At 40.6% G+C, this 19,676-nt stretch overlaps 2 protein-coding genes across 4 annotated transcripts in view; both read right to left on the bottom strand.

Annotated features, from left to right (window-relative positions):
* The window catches only part of ate1 (arginyltransferase 1), a 77,534-nt gene extending 65,750 nt beyond the window's left edge, over positions 1-11,784 (bottom strand). For both annotated transcript variants that reach the window (XM_079559780.1, XM_079559779.1), the window contains exons 1-6: positions 11,615-11,784; positions 9,022-9,085; positions 8,881-8,943; positions 8,675-8,781; positions 8,291-8,506; positions 1,857-2,071 (exon numbers count right to left, since the gene is read on the bottom strand). In XM_079559780.1, the coding sequence (XP_079415906.1) occupies positions 1,857-2,071; positions 8,291-8,506; positions 8,675-8,781; positions 8,881-8,943; positions 9,022-9,085; positions 11,615-11,714 (765 nt within the window). In that variant the 5' untranslated portion in view covers positions 11,715-11,784. The remainder of the gene's footprint in view (positions 1-1,856; positions 2,072-8,290; positions 8,507-8,674; positions 8,782-8,880; positions 8,944-9,021; positions 9,086-11,614) is intronic.
* Positions 11,785-12,558: 774 nt separating this feature from the next.
* LOC306965215 (delta-1-pyrroline-5-carboxylate synthase-like) lies at positions 12,559-19,283 on the bottom strand. 2 transcript variants are annotated; one of them, XM_079559478.1, is made up of 17 exons: positions 19,166-19,283; positions 18,410-18,514; positions 18,180-18,331; positions 17,894-18,043; positions 17,710-17,814; positions 17,373-17,531; positions 16,350-16,440; positions 15,825-15,949; positions 15,521-15,739; positions 15,221-15,320; positions 14,904-15,124; positions 14,630-14,767; positions 14,366-14,561; positions 14,165-14,286; positions 13,670-13,856; positions 13,496-13,591; positions 12,559-13,203 (listed from the first exon to the last, which is right to left on the bottom strand). In XM_079559478.1, the coding sequence occupies exons 2-17, from the start codon at positions 18,501-18,503 to the stop codon at positions 13,022-13,024; spliced, it is 2,337 nt and encodes a 778-aa protein (XP_079415604.1). In that variant the 5' UTR covers positions 18,504-18,514; positions 19,166-19,283; the 3' UTR covers positions 12,559-13,021. The 2 variants fall into 2 exon arrangements, with proteins under 2 accessions (XP_079415604.1, XP_079415603.1); XM_079559477.1 differs by having other exon boundaries at positions 19,173-19,283.
* Between the last annotated feature and the right edge of the window lie 393 nt (positions 19,284-19,676).

Below are 19,676 nucleotides of genomic sequence, written 5' to 3'. Positions count from 1 at the left end.
CTGGCGTGCCAACCTCCAGAAATTCAATTGTCTATGTAAAAGAAAAATAGCCCATAGATTGTGACTAGGTGGATTCATTTTCTGTAACATATCTTACTATTAATTTAGTCACATTAATGGAAAGACATTTGCTGACCATTAGGTGAAAAGTCTGACCTTTCTGAGGGAAAAAACAACAACGGGCCAACAACAGTGGCATTGTGGGTAAAGTGTTTTTGCCAAACAGTTTGAAGTAGTTTGAAGAGTTTAACTATGATTCAGGCAAAACACGTAGGGCTGCACAATAAATTGTAATCAAATCAAAATTGTTATAGAAACTTTTGCTTTGAAACCTTTTTACCCTGTGGTTCACAACATGATGCTGTGAATGTGATTCTTGTTGTCATGGTTTAGCAATTCAACGTTCTAAAGGCTCCTGTTTGTTTAAAATGTGCACTATTTTGATCTTTAAAGAGGGGGTATTATGCAAGATTGACTTTTCAGAGCTTTTTACAATGCCAGTGCTACAATGTGGTTCTCTTATCAAAAACATACCTGGAGCAGTGTTTCAACTCACTCGTCGTGCATCTTTAAGTAATCGTTGAATCGTCTTCAGGGGTTATTCTTAGCAGAGCGGCGACGACTTCCAAAAAGCTCCTCCAGAGGTAAAATGTATCTAAGAAATGCTTTCCTCACCTCTTGATCACTGCTTAAAGGAATAGGCCACCGTTTTTACATACTGAGATATGCTGTTACCTCACTTTAGCCGTGTTAATATATTCCCGTCTGGTCTTTGTCCGTGCGCTCTGCCAGGCAAACGGAGCACATACGCAGCCTCTCCCACATGTCACATAGCTCCAAAAAAGCTCACGATAGAAGCTACCAAGCTCTTCCACGTGTTCCCTATTTAAATAAAGTTACGTGAAGTGTTTTCATGCGAAGTATATTTACACAGAAATGTAGCATGTCGATTTTATAAGCAAATAAAAAGGGGGACTATATTGTGAGGCGTAATGATACGAGGAGCAAAACGTCCGCGCAGTAACTCCTAAAGACTTCCCCCGCTCACTTCCGTCAATAACCTTTAGGAGTTACTGCGCGGACGTTTTGCTCCTCGTATCATTACGCCTCACAATATAGTCCGCCTTTTTATTTGCTTATAAAATCGACATGCTACATTTCTGTGTAAATATACTTCGCATGAAAACACTTCACGTAACTTTATTTAAATAGGGAACACGTGGAAGAGCTTGGTAGCTTCTATCGTGGGCTTTTTCGGAGCTATGTGACATGTGGGAGATGCTGCGTATGTGCTCCGTTTGCCTGGCAGAGCGCACGGACAAAGACCATACGGGAATATATTAACTTGGCTAAGGTTAGGTAACAAAATATCTTGGTATGTAAAAACGGTGGCCTATTCCTTTAAGCTTAATCCTTTCATTGTGACACTTGTCATAGCTTCACTACAGCCACGAGGAGTACGAGGAGGTGGGAGGGGCTTATGGTGAGATTGCGTGAAAATGAGGAAGTGAAACTACTGGAAATTTTGTTTCAGCTGTTCAAACCAATAAAGTGAAAGATAGAGATAAAGAGGTGTTTTAGATCATTACCAAATATCTGCAAAAAGATGACCTTTATACCCCCTCTTTAAACATAAATTGCAAATCTAATTGCAATCCTTGTCCAAAAAATCACTATCAACGATTCCAAAAAATTTGCAGCCCTAACCCACATTGTCTTTTGTTGCCAAACCAACATTTAAGTTGTTAAGTTATATCAGCAGAGGAGGCGCATATGCAAACTGGATTGATCAATAGGCTAATGCTTATCCACAGAAAGAGAGTCATGACCGTGTTACGCTGTGTGAGCCGCCTCACCTCAAGGCCATGAGCGGCGCTGTCTGACAGGGACTCGCTGATAAAGTCCTCCAGGCTCTTGGCCTGGATGTTGAGGCTGGGACCCGAGGGGGGAGTTTTGGTAGTGGGCGCGATTCCGTCTGAGCTCTGCCTTTGCTGGTCCTTCTGAAGACGCCGCTCCTTCCGAATGTCTTTGGCCTTACGACACGGCGGCCTGTTTGGATCCGCTCCTGTTCCTGCGCAAAGGCAAACACGCACAAATTTACAAAAACAAGGCAGCTTTTCAAAGGAGTTCTGTGTTATAGATTTGACTCTTAAAAAAAAACCTGTGTTTAGTCTAAAGTCGCGAAGGACAGAGTCGAGCGTTTCCAGATGAGAAAACACAAGCACGAGACACGGTAATAACTCAATTAGAGCTTTTTGGAAATGCCGAATAACGTCACCTTCATGTGGCTGACGCTTAGTGCCGAAACTATTAAAATCAGCCAAGGATAAACTTTACAGACAGGAAATAGCCATAATAATACAAGGATTTTGATATTGTAGTGGTTACTACTGTATATGAACTTCTCTTGTTGTTTCAGTTTATGAAATATGAAAACAGACCCTACAGTTGAACAAAAGTCCACAGGAAATCAGGAGACTACCACAGGCTGAACTGTGCAAACAGGTGTTGGTTAGTGTAAACTGGCCTTAGAGCACGGTTAACAAAGTTTGAATCTTTACTGTGATTGTAATGCAAACAACAACTAGTAAACAATCGATGAAAGGCTTTATAACATTTGTCATACACACAAATGTCTGTTTTACCATATACCCAAGGCAGAGGATAAGCATTTTATTCCATTACTAGTCAAAATAATGTAGAGGGAAAGTACCAGGGATTTGTAAATTGTTGTTTTTTTACTTAAAGAAAAGAAAGGCTGTAGATGTTACAAATTTTACCACAGTAAGAGCCAGAGTGAGGATCTCAACAAGACAAAGCACATGTCTCCTCCTTTGTCACACTGTGTATATCATTTATCAATTGATGAATGATTCCGATTTAAGTTCTTATTGTCTTCTGCAACACACCTGGAGAAAAAAATACCACTTATAGTACATTAGACCCCCAAGATGTAGCAAAACAACATTAGCTCAAGTGGTGCGCATTAGTAAAGGAGTATTTTGAGTTTGGCCCAAATCAAACCAGATGTCGAGTCGCTGATGAAGATAATAATATGGCAGCTCTGTTGCTACTGAGAGGAAATGCGCTGTTTATATTTGCCCCGTACAGAAAGGCTTGAATTCCCTAAACATTTTTCTTTCTTCGCCGTCCCACTCCGCAGCCTGCTCCTGGGACATTGCCAGACCCCTGTGGCTCTCGGGCGCCTCTTGTCAACAGTTTACACGCCCACATCCTGTTTGCAGCAATAAGGAGACAAGAGCCATTTCCCGTCCAATTGCCAACCTCCGCCATTCAGCACACGCTCAAAAGGTCTCCCCTTACATCGACGTCACCAGCCAAGGAGGGATGCCCCGACCTGACAATGACGAGAGACTGACAAGAAGTGAACATCCAAACGCCTAAAACCTCTACACATGTCAATATCTAGCGGAGGATGAAAAAGTCTGGACACGATGTAATAATTCTGTATCAAGAGACCATAGTTCAGACAAGTTGTTAATGTTATCTGAACTGTCATGCATTATCTATTAAAATAACTGCATCTTCCAAAAATTCTGACATCCCTTGACCTTATCTACCCACTACCTAATGGCCCACTTAAGATTTGCTGCACTGACGGTTTTCTTCAGTCTGAATAAACAGCACAAGGTCAAGGCAGAGCTGGTCCTGCACCAAACAGGAACTGGCATCTGGTCTGTGTCCAAACACTCTCTCCTTATCCTCCATCGCCCACGTGCCTCTCCGACTCTAATTACACTCTCTCTCTCTTCAACTGTCTGAACCTGAGGTGAGTAGCAGCAAGTTGTATTGACTTACTTACTTTTTCTAAAATCATCTTTTTGAAGGAATTGTACTTTGAGCAAAACGAGTAGCACGTGCAAAAATGGATGAGATGACGAGTAATTGGTAAATGCTTTACTCACACAGCATATTTACAAATCAGATTTTGGGCCGTAATACTGAACACAGTTTAACACACGTTTGACTTTTAGTATTTTAGTATTTTATTTTCAGTTTGCAGTCGCTATTTAGCATCTTCCTTGGGGCGACAGTGGCGCAGATGGTAGAGCGGGTCGTCTCATGATCGGAAGGTCAGGGGTTCGAATCCCACCTCCTGAAAGTGCACATTGTCGTTGTGTCCTTGGGCAAGACACTTCACCCACAGTGTCTGCGTACATTGGTGTATGAATGAGAGTATGAATGGGTGAGTGGATCCTTGCTGTAAAGCGCTTTGAGTGCCTAATGTAGGTGGAAAAGCGCTATATAAGTTGAGACCATTTACCATAAATACCCCCCTTAGAGTTGTTTCATTTCTAGAAAATTTCCAGGGGAGTTCTGGCACCAGAGGGGAACCTGTTGTACATGCTTTAGTGGTGGGGGCAACAACAGTACCCGGAAACCTACACAAACACGGGGAGAGCGCACTAACTCCACACAGAAAGGCCCTGTCCAGGTGGGAATTTATTTTTTGGTGCTCTTTTTCAAAGAATATGAAAGATAACACAAAAAGTAAATTTTCACTCATAGTTAGTGGTTGTGTGAAGTCATTTATGGTTAAACAACTGCTATTTTTAAATCATAATGAAAAAAGAAAGTACCAGGATGACCCGGAACAAAAGTTTACATACCCCAGTTTTTAACATGTGCATTGCCCCCTTTAACATCAATGACAGGAGTCTTTTGAGGTAGTTGTGGATGAGGTCCTTTATTTTTTCGAATGGTAAAGTGGCCCATTCTTCTTGGCAAAAATCCTCCAGTTCCTATACTAATTTTTACTTTTATTTTTTACAAAATTGTCTTCCTTATACTGTCCATATAATTTATGATTCCATAATATTTGTTGCTTAAAGGCCCTTTCCCTTTTGTTTGTGTAGGTGAATACATTTTTGATGATAAAGTGCATTGTACAAGCAGCACTTTCATTATAGATCATCTTTCTTGCTTGTGAACTAGGAGGCTGTAGTTGTTCTTTACATTACTGTGACAGTACTTGCTTGTAAACCCATCCCTGTAAAGGATTGACATGTTGGAAATGCATTAGGAAAGTAAGGACTGAGTTTGGAGCACTGATGATTGTTGTCACGTGGCACAGTGACGGCAATCATCGTTCGGAGCGACTGCAAGACAGTGCAAGTGAACAAAGGACGAAAGCAACAGAGATCTAACTACAGCTGCAACTAGAGAGCTCTCGGGTCTGCCCTTACTCGGGTAAAATGCTTGGTTTTTGTATTGGATACACATACACAGCCCCACACACACACACACATACACATACTCGGAGCAGAGGACAGTGAGGAGAGGTCTTCCTGTATATTACAAAACTCTCCCCTCTGCAGCCGTTTGCACTTCATAAAACGCGTGATGACTTTACCCCTCCCAGCGTCCCCTGGCTTTCATAGTAATGTGAAAGAGGTGTCCTGGGTGTAAACTGTCCGGGAGAGAAACATTACGCGAGGCCGCTACGGCACGAGGATGCACACAGGAACAGACAAAACACTTGGCGCTGAGTCACCAGAGCTCACGTTACTGAAAAGGGGCTAAATACAGAGATCTCCAGAGGTTTGCACTCAAAGAAGCCGTGGACAGACGTCTGCCTGTGTAGGTGTTCAACAGAAGAGAAAGTTGTTGTGCTTGCCCAGACAGTACCAGACAGTCCGAAGATTATCAGAACTTGAGAAGAAGTGTTTGGCAGCACTGGTACCTCAACAATTATTTTTTCAGAATTAATGCTGTAATAAGGTCCTTGTGTGTAGAAACTAATAGGAGCAATTTAAAACAAGTAGCGTTTCTCATTTATTTGTGATAGGACTGTGTTCTACAGTCTCAGGATCCACCAGGTTTGAGGGCTACATAGTGCGTAGTACCATTTTGTTTAATGGTACGCAGCCCTGGACTCCAGCAACAGGTGTCACAGACCAGTGAATGCAACTCTAGTCACAGCCCCAATCCTGGACAAACTAGGAGGCTGTGTCAGAAAGAGCATCCGAAATAAGAGCGAGAGCAGCAACATCGCTGGGGGGAAAAAAGGCCATTTTCTGTGGCAACGACAGAGAGAAGTGAAAAGAAACTTGACAAAATGAGAACAGAAGGAGAACTTGTTTAGATTATTTTTACTCACTGTGAATGTATATTATGCACTTTTTATGTACAATTTATTGGCTTCATGGCTATTTTTTCAATCATATATGGGAGTTTGACAGGGTCCATAAATGTGTTCAGCCAAAACATTTTGCCTGGTGTCACATCCCAGTGCACGGGGGAAAAATTAAAAAGAAAAAGTATTGCAATTAAAATTAGCTATGCGATTTGTGTTTTTAAACTGAAGATTCAGATCCGAGTGCACGTTTTAAATAATCTCAGAAGCAAGAAGCATTAATTACTTAACTATTTTTTTAAAAGCAGAATCACAGGCATTTGAGAACATGTCTGCAAAGATCTTAACTCTGCAGGTTAGCAGGTCTCTCTCATGATAAATCCTGACAGAGATAGACTTGTTGTTTTCAGAGTATATTATTCTGCCTAAATAAATACAACCTTTATCATTTGCTAACTGTAAACATTCAAATGGCATCTTAAATGTGATAGCAATTCATTGATTTCATGTTGAGAAGCTGTTTTAACATCCAAACAATGCATAGTACATCTTTTGTGAGTGTGTTCACATCTGGCTCTGCTGCAGTATGTGGGCTCCGCAGCATATGGAGAGCCGTGTTTTCTCAAGCTACCTCTGGATCGCGCCCAAAGCCATAAAGCGCCGCAGTCATAAACCCGGAGAAGATACGTCCAGGTGGTTTGTGTTGGAGGTGAAAAAGGGAGGAACGGATAACCGGCGGCTCCAAACAGTAAATCCTGCTGCTTCCTCTTCCCCCAGCCTCCTGAACAGGCCTCTTATTTCTGCAGAAAGGGGGCTATGATGCGGACACATGTGCGAGTGATACAGAAGCGCTGGCACCGCTCACATTTTCCAGCTAATGTTTATGTCTGCATCTGGGAATAGTGTCCAACAGCAGGTTTTAATGTGTTGGACACTCATTTGGATTGTTAACCACCCACCAGCCCCCATTTAATTCATCCAAAAAGTGGTTAAGGGCAAACAGTGCTGCGGGGGTGACTTATTGCTAGTCATTTGCACTAAAAATAATTAAAGCAGAATAGAGAGCTGGCTGGAGATGCCTTTATAATGAGGAAAATTGGAAAGGCAGTGAAGCCAAAACGGGTTGCCCTTTTAGTTGTTTTAAAAGGGCAACTAACAATGTCATGAGCAACCTTTGCAGGGTACAAATCAATAAGATGGTGAACAGTGGCACCTACTGGCAGATTAGATATATTGCTTTAATAATTCATGAGAGCAGATAGGGTAGGTAGCTTGATTGGTCCTCAAGAGGAAAGGGTCGGAACATAATTTGCTGCCTGTGCATCTGAAATTTCAACAAGCTGATGACACAGCACCCACTGGACATGCTGTGACAGAATATTATAATAGTAATGCTGATTTTATTGCTGTACAATAACAATCAAACGGAAATAGTTGTGATGGTAAGTCACAAAGATTACAAAAAACAAAAAGGTCTGTCTCCATGAGAATGCATTATGTACGGCTAACACGCGGCTAAAACGGCTAACTCTGTTCTGAAATCGAGTCGGTCCTCAGATACGGAATCACCAGCTGGTTTAGAAATCTGTTGGTCAAATCAAAGACACAAAGACAGGCCTGGAGGAGACAGACTAGACCAGCATCCATTCCTCTCTGACCACACACGTACTGAACCAGAGTACAAGCTGCTGAACTCAGGGAGGAGGTACCGGGTGCCTCTGTGTAAACATAACCGGAACATTATTTCGTCGCTGTATCAGTGAAGCGGCTAAATGACCGGAAGCGTGCCTGTGGGGGTGTGAAGATGGAGCAGGGAGTATATGAAGTAAATGCTGTATTTGTGGTGTCTCAATATGCAGCAAAGACCCTGTCTGAACCAAATTACTCCCAAAAGAGACAAATAAAGTAAAAGTGTACAAGTAAATCTAATCAAAATACATGCAGCCCTACTCTTATTTCAAAATGTATGGTCACACTTTCTTATACTTCTAAGAATCTAAAGCAGGCTTGTTCGTTCACTGATTTAAAACGAGGCTTTTCAAAATGAATAATGTGTAGAAAGAGAATAAAAGAAGATAACAAAAAATGTAGCCGGTTCAAATGGGTGTAGCATGTGCAAACTTTTATGGATGAAAATCTGATCGTGAGGTCAGTAGATTCACAAACAAATAAACTATGCTACAGTTGCTTTACCTGGTTTAGGTTCTGAGGCTGCTGTTGGTGGCACAGAGGTATCGTTCTTGGTGGAATTGGACTCTGCGGATGCGTCCTGCTCTCCCTGTCCCGGTGCTGCAGTGGGACAGTCAGGCGACTCCTTCTGGACGTCACAGATCGAGGGGCACTTGGCTTCGGACCGACACGAGAGACTGGGTTCCCGTGGACCTGCTACATCACACACCATTGACTCCGCTGAGAGGACACAAACACGCTCAGTCTCAACCTAACCTCTATATCTCATCTTTTCTGTAAAATATGGTATAATAAGTATGTGTGTGCTTGTAGATTTTATACTGTGTGTATAAAGACCTTATCTCCTAACATGTACAATATATAGATCTTACATAAACAGATTCTTACCTTTATCACCTTCATCTTTTGGCAAGTCTCCATTTGAAAGAAACTTGCTCATCTTTTTAAGGACTTTCTTATGGGATTTGGTCGGCTGGAATTTCAAAGCATGACATCTGGACATGCAGGAAAAACATCGGTAAATCATTTTTTTAAAACATAAATATAATACTGATTTACTGTCCATTAGAGTAAAAAGATAGAAAAGAGATTACCTAATAGTGTATTGTGGACAGCATGTCTTGTTCAATATAGGCTTATAAACATATTTACCACTTCTGTAAAAAGTGAAAAATAGAAAATCTTGTTAAAAAAATAAAGAGTTTCAGACATATTTTATCACAAAGGAAATTTACCTTCTCCATCCTCGGTCTATAAGGTCTTGGTAATCCTGCACTGTCATTGTGTGCGACCACATACCTGTCAAAAATAGAAAAAAAAATCATGTCACCATAATGTGTGGGTAATTTTGTTAAGAAATATAGATTACATTAACCCAGGAAGTACAAATGAATGTCATCTTATATCATCCTATTTCTCACGGTGCTTAAAGGCCTCAGAGAAAACATACAGCATGTTTATGTTTAGACCTAATTTCCCAGAGAAACATTGGTCAAATTCACATTAACTCGTATCCCAACAGGATATTAAAAAAATACATCACAAGAGCAGCTTATGTTTAAAGACCCAAGAGAGAAGGTTCACTCACAGCTCACAAGATTCCTACAAACTATCAAAAGCACACAATTCTAATTATGTGTGATGACTATTATATAGTTAACCCCACACAGCTTGACACTACCCTTCGAATTCAATATAATGACGCCTCACATCAAGAAGGTTCAATTCCAGGACCTTGCAGGTTTTTCTACATAGAAGGGTTTCCCCCAGGTCCTCCGGTGTCCTCCATCACCCCAAAACATGAACAACAGGTAAAATCCTCCAGCCAGGTGATTCTGACCATGAGCCTGGCTGCTCCAGTAGCATCGAAGGATGGGCAAAATACAGAAAACGATGCAATTTTCACTTTAACACTTTAGATGCAAAAGTGAGGTGTTTGTGGATTTGCTGAAATACAGCATAAAAACAGACCTCACCCACATGTTGGGCCACAGTAATAATAACTCTGTACAATGGAGTAGGCTGACCAGGCTGTGTTTGACGTCAGCAGTGCAGCTGCAGTGAAAATGGCAGATCAGATGATACAGTTCACACCTGATCCTTTCTGTGGCCTCCGCTCAGCCATTGCACTCCCAACAACACTGTTCAGCATCATGGATAAAGACGAGCTCTGTTTATATTGTGTCTCAAATCGCACCAAATAGGGGCCTTTATAATAAATCTGTTCATGGCATTTCATAAAGTGCATAACATACAATTACCTCCAAGCAAAATGGAATCAATAACAGAAACGCAAACCAAAACATTTTAGAGGTATCCCGACAGTCGACATGAATAAACATTATATTTTATAATTATCTTAGATCACATGCAAGACATGGGGGTTAATGATTGAAAACAGGTCCAAGTAATGCCGGAAAATATTATTAATACTCCTAACTTGATTATAATCATACTAAGAGCCCTGTGTATTCTCTCACAGGCAGCCATTCATCAGTTTAGTAAGTGATTAAAGAGCGTGCCAGTGTCTGCCTGGGAAACCTTCACTCTATCCTGTGTCCAATAAGGACATATAGTAACCTCCTGACATGGACTTCTAATAAGAATTACCAGCAGGTGCAGGCTTCCTTCCTCTGCCCTGAAGCTGCCAACCTTCCTCAGTGTGATGTAACAAGTACAGCTTATGTCTCTTATCTTAGATTAGACAACTGCTCCAGTCTGCAGCACCTCACGGCTGCATTAGGAACCGCCACACACCTAATTAAGATACAGTCACAGCCATGTTTGCATTCCAAGAAGATGTTTGAGGCCAAAAATAGATGGTATAAAAACAGCCATAACAAAAACAGAATGAAGCAAACGTTCAAATTGTAAATAGGATGGAAGACTATGGCAAATATGGTTGCCTAAGATGACCCTTGCAAACTTGTTGACTCTCCAAGCAAATCCTTGTTTTGCACTACTGGGCCAAATGCTGTAAAGAATCACAGGTGCAGGCATTAGGAAAACATTTAAGACAACAAGCACTCAAGCGATTATTTCTCAGACAGATAATGCCTACAGTAACACATTATTCTAGAACAAACTAACTGTACATTAAACCTAATCGCCTATTCATGTAATGCTATAACTCACCACAACAGATTTATCAGCCTTTATCATGACTTGTTTACATTATACCAAAGCCAAATCACTGCAACATGTGGCACTTAAACACGCCTATGTTGACCCCTCTCCTATTTTTGCTGTCCCAAGCACTTGTCTACAGTTGCACTTGCACCCCACTTACAGCTCCTTTCTCAATATCTCGGACACAGGGAGTCACTTAAAAAATCATCCAAATATCAAACAAGTAATTTTACTGTGAAAGTAACAAGCCCTGGGTATTTTCCATTGGAGTCAAATTTCACTGACAGGAAATACCCGAGCATCAGTGAATAAACAAGCCAAATTTTGCTCCAAAGCTTCATGAATGACAATCAGAAATGTGTTGATGTCAGAGAGGTTACATGATTTAGATGTTTTGTAAATGATAAAAGAAAAACCGCTAAGTTAAGAGCCCTACAAGGAGGCACGTTAAAGCAGCAGTCGTGATATATAGCTAGCATCCTCCTGGATTATTCATTAACCTTTATGACTATGGGTTTCATTGTACAAGACGCAATACATAGCTTGAAAACAATACAACTAATACACTTGATTGCTTCATGTGATCAGATAAACCCTTTGAAGAACTGTCCACACCAACAAGTATTGGAGATAGCTGTGACATTAGCATTAAACTAGCTAGCAACCAGTAATGTTTATTATCTTAGATCGGTCCCTTACCATGTGAAAAGTTCCCGGTAGAATTTTTACAGTAGCCACATTGGTATCCACTGTCACCGCCGAAATACTCTACAATGGTATAAGACTTGTTATCAGCCATGTTTTTGGTAAATTGACAGCTGAATGGTCTAGATTTCCTCCTCTGAGCTCTGACAGCAGCCGCAGCGTAGCGTCGCTCCGCCCACTACGCTACGTGTGGTTTTACGTCAGTCTATGGGCGTGTGACAGTGCTGTGTAAAGTTCTTGTTGCTGCTCCGATAATTAAATGTTCATTTGCTTTATAATCTTAAATTATTTTTAATTTGTACTAGTTGGTCTAAAAGTGTGAGTGGAGAATAAGCAGCTGGGTCTTCAAAGTTTTCAGGCCACACAGACAGGAGACCTGTCAGTGTGTCGTGTTTCTACTTGCACTGCAGAATATTGCATTAATACTTAATGAGTAAATGTGTGTGACCCTGTGGTGCATGTAAATTGAAATCGATTTAGGGGCAGACGAAAACACGAGACACGTTTCCCTTTTTGAAGACTACTAGCCTGTCCAGCCAGTTAGTCAGACTTTCTGACAAACATTCTGACTTCATACTTCTCTTTATGTTTACTCTTCTGACTGGTCAGGCAAGTTCAAGACTTCTCCTCCAGTTACTTACCAGTACTTCAAAACACTTTGTAGTAAACACAATTAAAAGCCAATTTTACTGGAGAAACAAAATGCTAAATAGGGTTATTTAGACATAACAGTGTACTACAAACTAAACATCTCATATGGAGTATTTGTGATAAAACACAATCACAATATCTATTACAAACTTGAACACTAAGTATTGAATAGATCTTTTATCAATCATTGATTCAATATGACTAGATTCTCCTTTAAAACAGGCAAGCAAAACACCAAACTCCAGCAGTTTTAACTGTACATATTTATTCATTCAAACCATTTGTGCAAAGTAGAATGAAGCTTAGACGAGGTACCAAAAAAATCTATATTTGACAAAAAGAGAACTGTAAATAGAAAAATAAGTTAAAAATCACCAGCTGACCAATAATGTATTTTTTGTTGGTATAAAAACTCCTTGACAGTCTTTTACAGAAGCGCTTTTGTGTTCAAAACACAAAAAAGAATGTCCTCTTTTTATCATGAGCGTTTCCCCTCTTCCAGTAATACCTCGGCATTCAAAACAACCAGTCATATTTTTAAGGAATTATGAAGTGTCTTGGATTTAATTCCACATCGGTTCACATAAGAGTTGACAATTTTATGGAAATGTTGCCTTTTTTCTTTTTACATGATCATTACCAAGACAATAAAGTTGGCTTTTGACAACACCGCAGTGGCATATTTGAGATGCACCTTTGGGGACAGACAGTAAACTGAATGCACTTGAAGGGTTTTTCTCTTGTTGATCCTTAGCTAAAGCTTCCTTGCGGGATGGGGATGTTTTCGTGGAGATATTTCATGCTGCCCTGGTCAGAGAAATCGGCCACAGTGTGTCCCTCTCCCCTCAGGACCCACTTCGTCGTGAGCAGCCCCTCCAACCCCACAGGTCCTCTCGCATGTATCCTCGCTGTACTGATGCCAACCTCCGCTCCTGTTGAAATTGTAAAAAGCATAATGAATATCTTGAATATGTACTACTCACGAGATTTTCTCTTTTCATGAGATTTGACATTGCCTCTAAAGACTTCATTATTGATTTGTTTACGGAAACAGGCAGATGTTTTCTATGCATTTTGAACTGTTTAAAGTTTAGTCATTAGAACCACAATATGCATAATTTAAGCACATAGTTTTACATATGTATGCCTGTGACCGTCTTGAGTTTTGTCCAAACTGATAATAAAAGTTAACAGTAGTATAAAAGCATTACCAAGTATACATACCAAGTCCAAATCTATATCCATCAGCAAAACGAGAGCTTGAATTCCAGAAAACACAAGCACTGTCCACCTGCTGCAAAAACTGTTCTGCTGTCTCCTCTGTACAACACAATGAAAAAAAAATCACGAAAAAGAAGACCATGTAAAAGTTTGGATTTTTTTTTTATAATCACTGACCGTTTTCAGTAACAATGACATCCGTGTGCGAGCTGCCATATTTATGAATGTGGTCCACAGCCTCCTGCATGCTGTCCACCACCTCGATGCAGCACTCCAGGTCTCCATACTCTGTTCTGAGAGACTTCACCTCAGACGGGCTGAAGGTCAGGTATGAAGCAAACCTGGGCCCAGCGTGGATCTTCACCTACGAGAACAAGAAGTAGAAACACTAGCTCAAAGTCTCTTTAAACCATATGAGAGCAATAGACAGTCAATAATTAAAATAAAAAAATGCCGAAAGATCAGTTGTTGTGTCGTCTGGGCTAAAATACGCAGTGAAATGGGGATAAAGATTAAAAATTGATCTGTGGTACAATGAGCTGCAACAGATAATCAAGCAGTGCCTCTAACTACGATTTCTAACTGGTGTGTAAGTAAAAATACTACACCAGTCTGATAAACCTTTTTAATTTTTATTTTAGGAAATGTATGAAGTGTATCCGCTTTTCTCACCTGTTCCGTTCGCAGCATGTCAATAATCTGGTCAAACAATGGAGTGCGCAGTAGATCTCGGTGAATGAGGAGGGTCTCCATGGCATTGCAGGCAGCGGGGTAATCACATTTGGAATCTCGTACTTAAATGAAGGCACAGATACTACGGTCATGTCATAATCAGCTTGTGAGAAATGTTATGACAGGTCTATTTTAACTCACCAACATCGATGGCTTTGTCCAGGCCGGCCTCTGAGTCTATATAAACATGGCAGACACCTTCACTGTGGCCCAGGACAGGGATGCCTTTGGCTGCCCTCTGGATGTCCCGCACCAGTTGCGACGACCCTCTGGGAACAATCAAGTCGATCAATTTGTCCAATCTGCAAAGGTCCTCAACTTCTTCGCGTGTGCTTATCTAAATGACAAAACAAAGTAAGTATTAACAGACGAAGCTAAAGAATGCATGTGACTTTTTGGTCTTACCAGTTGTACCGCGTCAGATACTCCGTGAAGGGACAAAGCCTCTTGCACGAGTTGATGAAGGATTTTGTTTGTGTTGGACGCTTCTTTGCCCCCTTTCAGGAGTAAAGCGTTTCCGCTGGCAATAGCAAGAGCTGACACCTGTAATATGCAATTAGAGTAAGAATGCATAATTGCAAAATGCCAGAATCATGCTGCACGATGCATGAAGGGAGGGAATCACTGGTCAAAACAAAAACTAATACATTTGTTGTATCGCTGACAATTGCTTACATACCTGTGGTAGACAGTCGGGGCGTGATTCAAAGATGACCAACAAGACTCCGATAGGGACAGTAATCTGCTCCAGTTCCAAGTTGTTGGCGACTCTGGTCCTTCTCAGCACACGGCCCACGCTGTCCCGGGACGACACTGCCAGCTGACGCAGACCGATCGCCAAACTGTTCAACTTTGCTGTCGATAAACTCAGGCGGTTTATGAGAGCCTGAGAAAAACGACCTGCAAAAAGCAAATAAACCATATATTACACTAGACTCATAAACAACCAGTCTCATAGTCACTACTCAAATCTACTTCATTTTATAAGAACTGCACCTGATGCCATTGCCAACTCCATGTCTCTCTTGTTGGCACCGAGTATCTCTTCCCTCTTTTCGGTCAGAAGATCAGCAAGACCACAAATGATCTCGGCTCTCTATTCAAAACACAAACAGGGATGCTTTTAGGCATTTTGGAATATAAGGGCTTTTTTATTGAGGCCACATTGCATCTTTTACCATTTATTGTGACTAAGCTTAGCACTTGTCAAATAGTTTCTTCTGTGGCATTTGGTGTGAAAAGTTTGTGAACCACTGCACTAGCTCAAACAGAAGAAGTTGAAATTTGTCTACTGACCTGCTCTGGGTCCAGAGATGCCAGTGTCCTCCCAGCGTGTCTGGCCATTTCTGTCTGCTGCTCCACTGTGGGACCAGCAGGCTTCACTTCAGAGAAGAAAGTGCCCACCTTCTTTCCTTCTACAATGTCTATGATGACATGACCGGTGACTTTGGGGTCTGTCCCATTGGCAATAATGACCGATGTCCCGCCCTGCAGCGCCCACAAGGCTGACTTCACCTGATGTGCAACAAAAGCGCTATTTAAATCCATTTAACTGCTTTTACTTTGCAAAAAATCTGCTTCTTTAAAATATTTGGCTGACCTTTGCTTCCATGCCGCCAATGCCCACTCTGGACTTGGTGCCGTATGTGATGGACTGCTGATCCCCAGGGTAAAATATATCAATGAGCTTGGCATCATCAACACCAGGAGGTCTGTCGTACAAACCTGTTGGACAAATGATTTTCAATTACACACACACACAATTATTATTTATAAAGTAAATACACCATAAATCATTATCGAATATATATATATATATTTTTAAAAACATGTGTAAATAAATTGTCAATCCCAGCTATTGTAGAATACATTTTAAAGAATAACTCATCAAAACAAAAACAAAACAAAACAAATGGTATTAAAATAGTAAAATCATCACTAAAACTGAAAACTGCACAAGTTACAATGCATTTCTGTGTCTGGCTGAGGTAGGCAAAATCTCATCAAGATATTGTGGTTTTTTGTATCATGGATATCGTATCACCAAATATTGCAATAACAATATTTTGTTGACATATTGTGCCGCCCTATTTAAAGTGTTACCAAGCAAGTGGTTTTAGTTTACCTTCAACATCAGACAAAGCGATCAGCATGTCCACTTTCATCTCCACAGCCAGGCGGGCCGCCAGACTGTCATTATCTTTGATGCTTATTACCTAAAGCACAAACCGGAGGTTAATTTAAAGGGGAAATCTGCTTCTATTAGATGGTGCATACAACGCTGTAGTTGTTCATCTATAACACACGATAATACAAGGACAGGCCAAACGCACCATGTAGAACAAGAGCCACAAATAGAAATGTCACAATACACAGACATTTTGCCGTTGCCTTTAAGTTAGAAGACCAAATGTCAGGCTGTTTTTTCAAACACACAATGAATTTAGAAGTTCAGTGAAATTATACTTTAACTCCAGTCCCAGTTGATATTCAAACCCACATATGATGATTGTTTTTATATTATTTTACTAAATTGATCTAATACATCAGTGTTTTCCAACCAGGGTTACACAAGCACTTAGCAGGGGGTACTTGGATTTATTTCAGATTTAAAAAGTGATTGAATATTATTTTCCAAGATAAGATAAGATAAGAGAGATAAGATAAGATGGTACTTTATTGATCTCACAGATGGAGAAATTGCATAAAGGAAAGCAGTTTAAATGATGATTTGCAATAAAACATATAGATTCTTTTGTGTTTGTTTCAAAATCTGAGCTTTGGTTGAAAAATGTTTAAGTAATTGGTAGCGGTCTTATTCTTGGCATAGAGGGTACTTGAATTAAAGAAACGTCCAAGAACAAAATTTAGGACAACGCTGCAGTTCATAATCAATAACAGAGCTATTGATCAATAATGTGCAAGTGTGAGTAAAGTAGGAACTATTCAAACTTTAGGCAACAGTATAAAAAGTGTACGTGACTTTTCCCATTTCAGATTAACAAAATGTGCCTAACCTTCTCTTTGTTTTAGTAGTTGGAAATGAAGAGTGAAAATAAAATGAAGAGTGAAGTTACCAGCCCAGCAGTTCACACACCACAGTGGAGCACACAAAGCATTCCTCGCATGCCCTACACACAGTACCCACATTTACCCCCTGCAGGTCACTGCTTGGCACAGGGGGAGCCACCACCGCATCGTTGGTGTTGATGATTGGGACGATGTTCATCCGCATCAGCTCTTGAAGGGTGCTGTTCAGGTTACGCCTTTTCTGTTCATCATGGAAGTCTAAGTTCGTCACCAAAATCTGAAAGAAAACAGGGCGAATTGATGAACATTTTACTAAATTGCAGGGCATTAATGGAGCATGTTAATGGAGACACATGGGACTCGTGCCATTTGGTGTCATTATATACAGGTGTATTATCCAATGCTGATCTCGTGCATACTTTGGTCTTATGGCGAATACAATCTTTGGTACAGACCTGTGCAGTGCAGATGCTGTACTGTGTAAACATCGCTTCATACAGTGCCATCAGACCGCTCTGCCCGGCTGCAGCACATGCCCTCGCCTCCAACACTGGCATTGACTGGAACAGGGCAAATCCATAACATAAACAACAATAATTTATATAATGCACTAAATAAGACTTGCGGTTAAAAACTCACCATTTCTTTGAGTTGGTTCTGTCCTGAATGCAATGCTTGCCTGACACTTTGAGACAATAAGATCTCGTGCCTCAGTCTCTGTTTCCCAAAAGCCACAGCTCCACTTGTGACGATCATCATCTCTCTACCCTGATTCTGCAGCATTGCTACCTACATTAAAAACACATGTCTATAAATAACACGCTGAATCTATCATAAGCTTTTTAAGTAACCAATACACAAGAATTTAGCAGCAAACCATCTAATCTGTTTTCATCAATCATTTTCAATCATATTGTTTTTTAACCTGTTCAACGATAGAGGCTAGTCGACCAAGCGCCAGCCCACACTCATCTCCCCGAGTGACCACAGCGCTGCCCAGCTTCACAACAATTCGCTTGGCCTGTTTCAGCTCACTGCGGTGGGCAAAGGGCTTTCCATGGGGGCGGGGAAGGGAGACTAGAAAAATAAATTAAAAGAAGAATGTTAATGTTTAAAGCACATACTGATGAAAACTACACACTATATTAGACTTACATTTGGTCTGAGAGACGGTTCTAACAGGGACAGGACAGACATGGCGCTGAACTCTTGATGGCTGCCGAGAGCAGAGCGCCAGCCGGGCAAACATGACACTGATGTCTGTGGACAATTTTTTAAAAAGTATTACATTATTATAAGGATGCTACAGACAGAGCCACGCACAAAACTGTTGATGCCCATTCATTGTTGTTAGTCATATCAATCCTAATCATTCGTGCTGATAAACTTGACCACTAACCTAGTTACTGACAATATTATTCTGTGTTAACTTAATGGCATTTTTACAACCGTGAAAAAACGTGTCAGTCACTTAAATTGAGCATTTACAATATTATATAAGTAATATATAATACTTGATTTTTATACTAAAATTCCCATTTATTGTCTTCAATGTGAATATTAAAACATTGTTGTTGATCTTCAAAGTGCATAGATAAAATGCAAGCTCACTGTTTTTTATTGGATGAAATGCAATGAATGAAATGCAAAAAATGCTCAAGTTTTTTTTTAATGAAGAACCAACACTGATTTAGTAAATAATACTCTTGGGTCTATGTGATGATTTTTGGGTCTATTCTATGGGACAAATCCACAATAATAAATCTATGCGGAGTCAAAGCCATGGCCACACAAACCAAAACATTCAGGTGCAATGGGTGCTAGTTAGCATTAGCTCATGTGCAACAGAGAGCCCGAATTCAACCGGAGTTTACGGTATAAATCCTTTTGCAGAGAAGAGAGCGCAAATACCTCTTACCTGTGGTTGTGTGAACTATGAGGAATTTTCCAATAAACTTCAGGAGGACACGTCTTCAGCCGGTGACAGAAGGGCTGCGGCTGCCACATCAACAGCCCACGTTGCTCCTGGGTGGACTGATGAAAGCAGTGCAAGTTTGACAAAGACTACTGCCCCCTGGTGACCCGGAGGTGGAGGGACAACTACATTACACGTTTGGGCCATTTTTTCCAATGTTATTTTTTAGCCACTTGGTTTTGCATCAATTTATTTATTTCATGTATTTATTCACTTGGAAATATGTTTACTTTGTGTAATTGAAATACAGGTAATTAAAAAATAAAAAATAAAAAAAAATCTCCGAGAACAAGTGGAACGTAAATAAGTTAAAACCGTTTACGTGAGAATGATGCGCGTGCTTATGAATGAACAGTTGGGTTTCTAACGTTTTTTTTTTACGGTCTATGCGTTACAAGAAATCGACAGAAGAACTTTGGTGTAAGAAAAGGAAAAGGAATGTGCTCA

This window comes from Gobius niger, assembly GCF_951799975.1.
Source record: "Gobius niger genome assembly, chromosome: 7".
Taxonomy (NCBI): domain Eukaryota; kingdom Metazoa; phylum Chordata; class Actinopteri; order Gobiiformes; family Gobiidae; genus Gobius; species Gobius niger.
Note: the sequence above shows the minus strand (reverse complement) of the source record. Positions and strands in the feature narration are given on the sequence as shown.

Excerpts from the sequence above, each read along its gene's own strand:
- LOC306965215 (XM_079559478.1), bottom strand. The coding sequence starts at position 18,503 with ATGTTTGCCCGGCTGGCGCTCTGCTCTCGGCAGCCATCAAGAGTTCAG. Across the intron at positions 17,815-17,893 it reads AGAACCAACTCAAAGAAATG|TCAATGCCAGTGTTGGAGGC; the intron begins GTGAGTTTTTAA and ends GCCCTGTTCCAG. Across the intron at positions 15,950-16,349 it reads CGCTTTGTCTGATGTTGAAG|GTTTGTACGACAGACCTCCT; the intron begins GTAAACTAAAAC and ends TTTGTCCAACAG.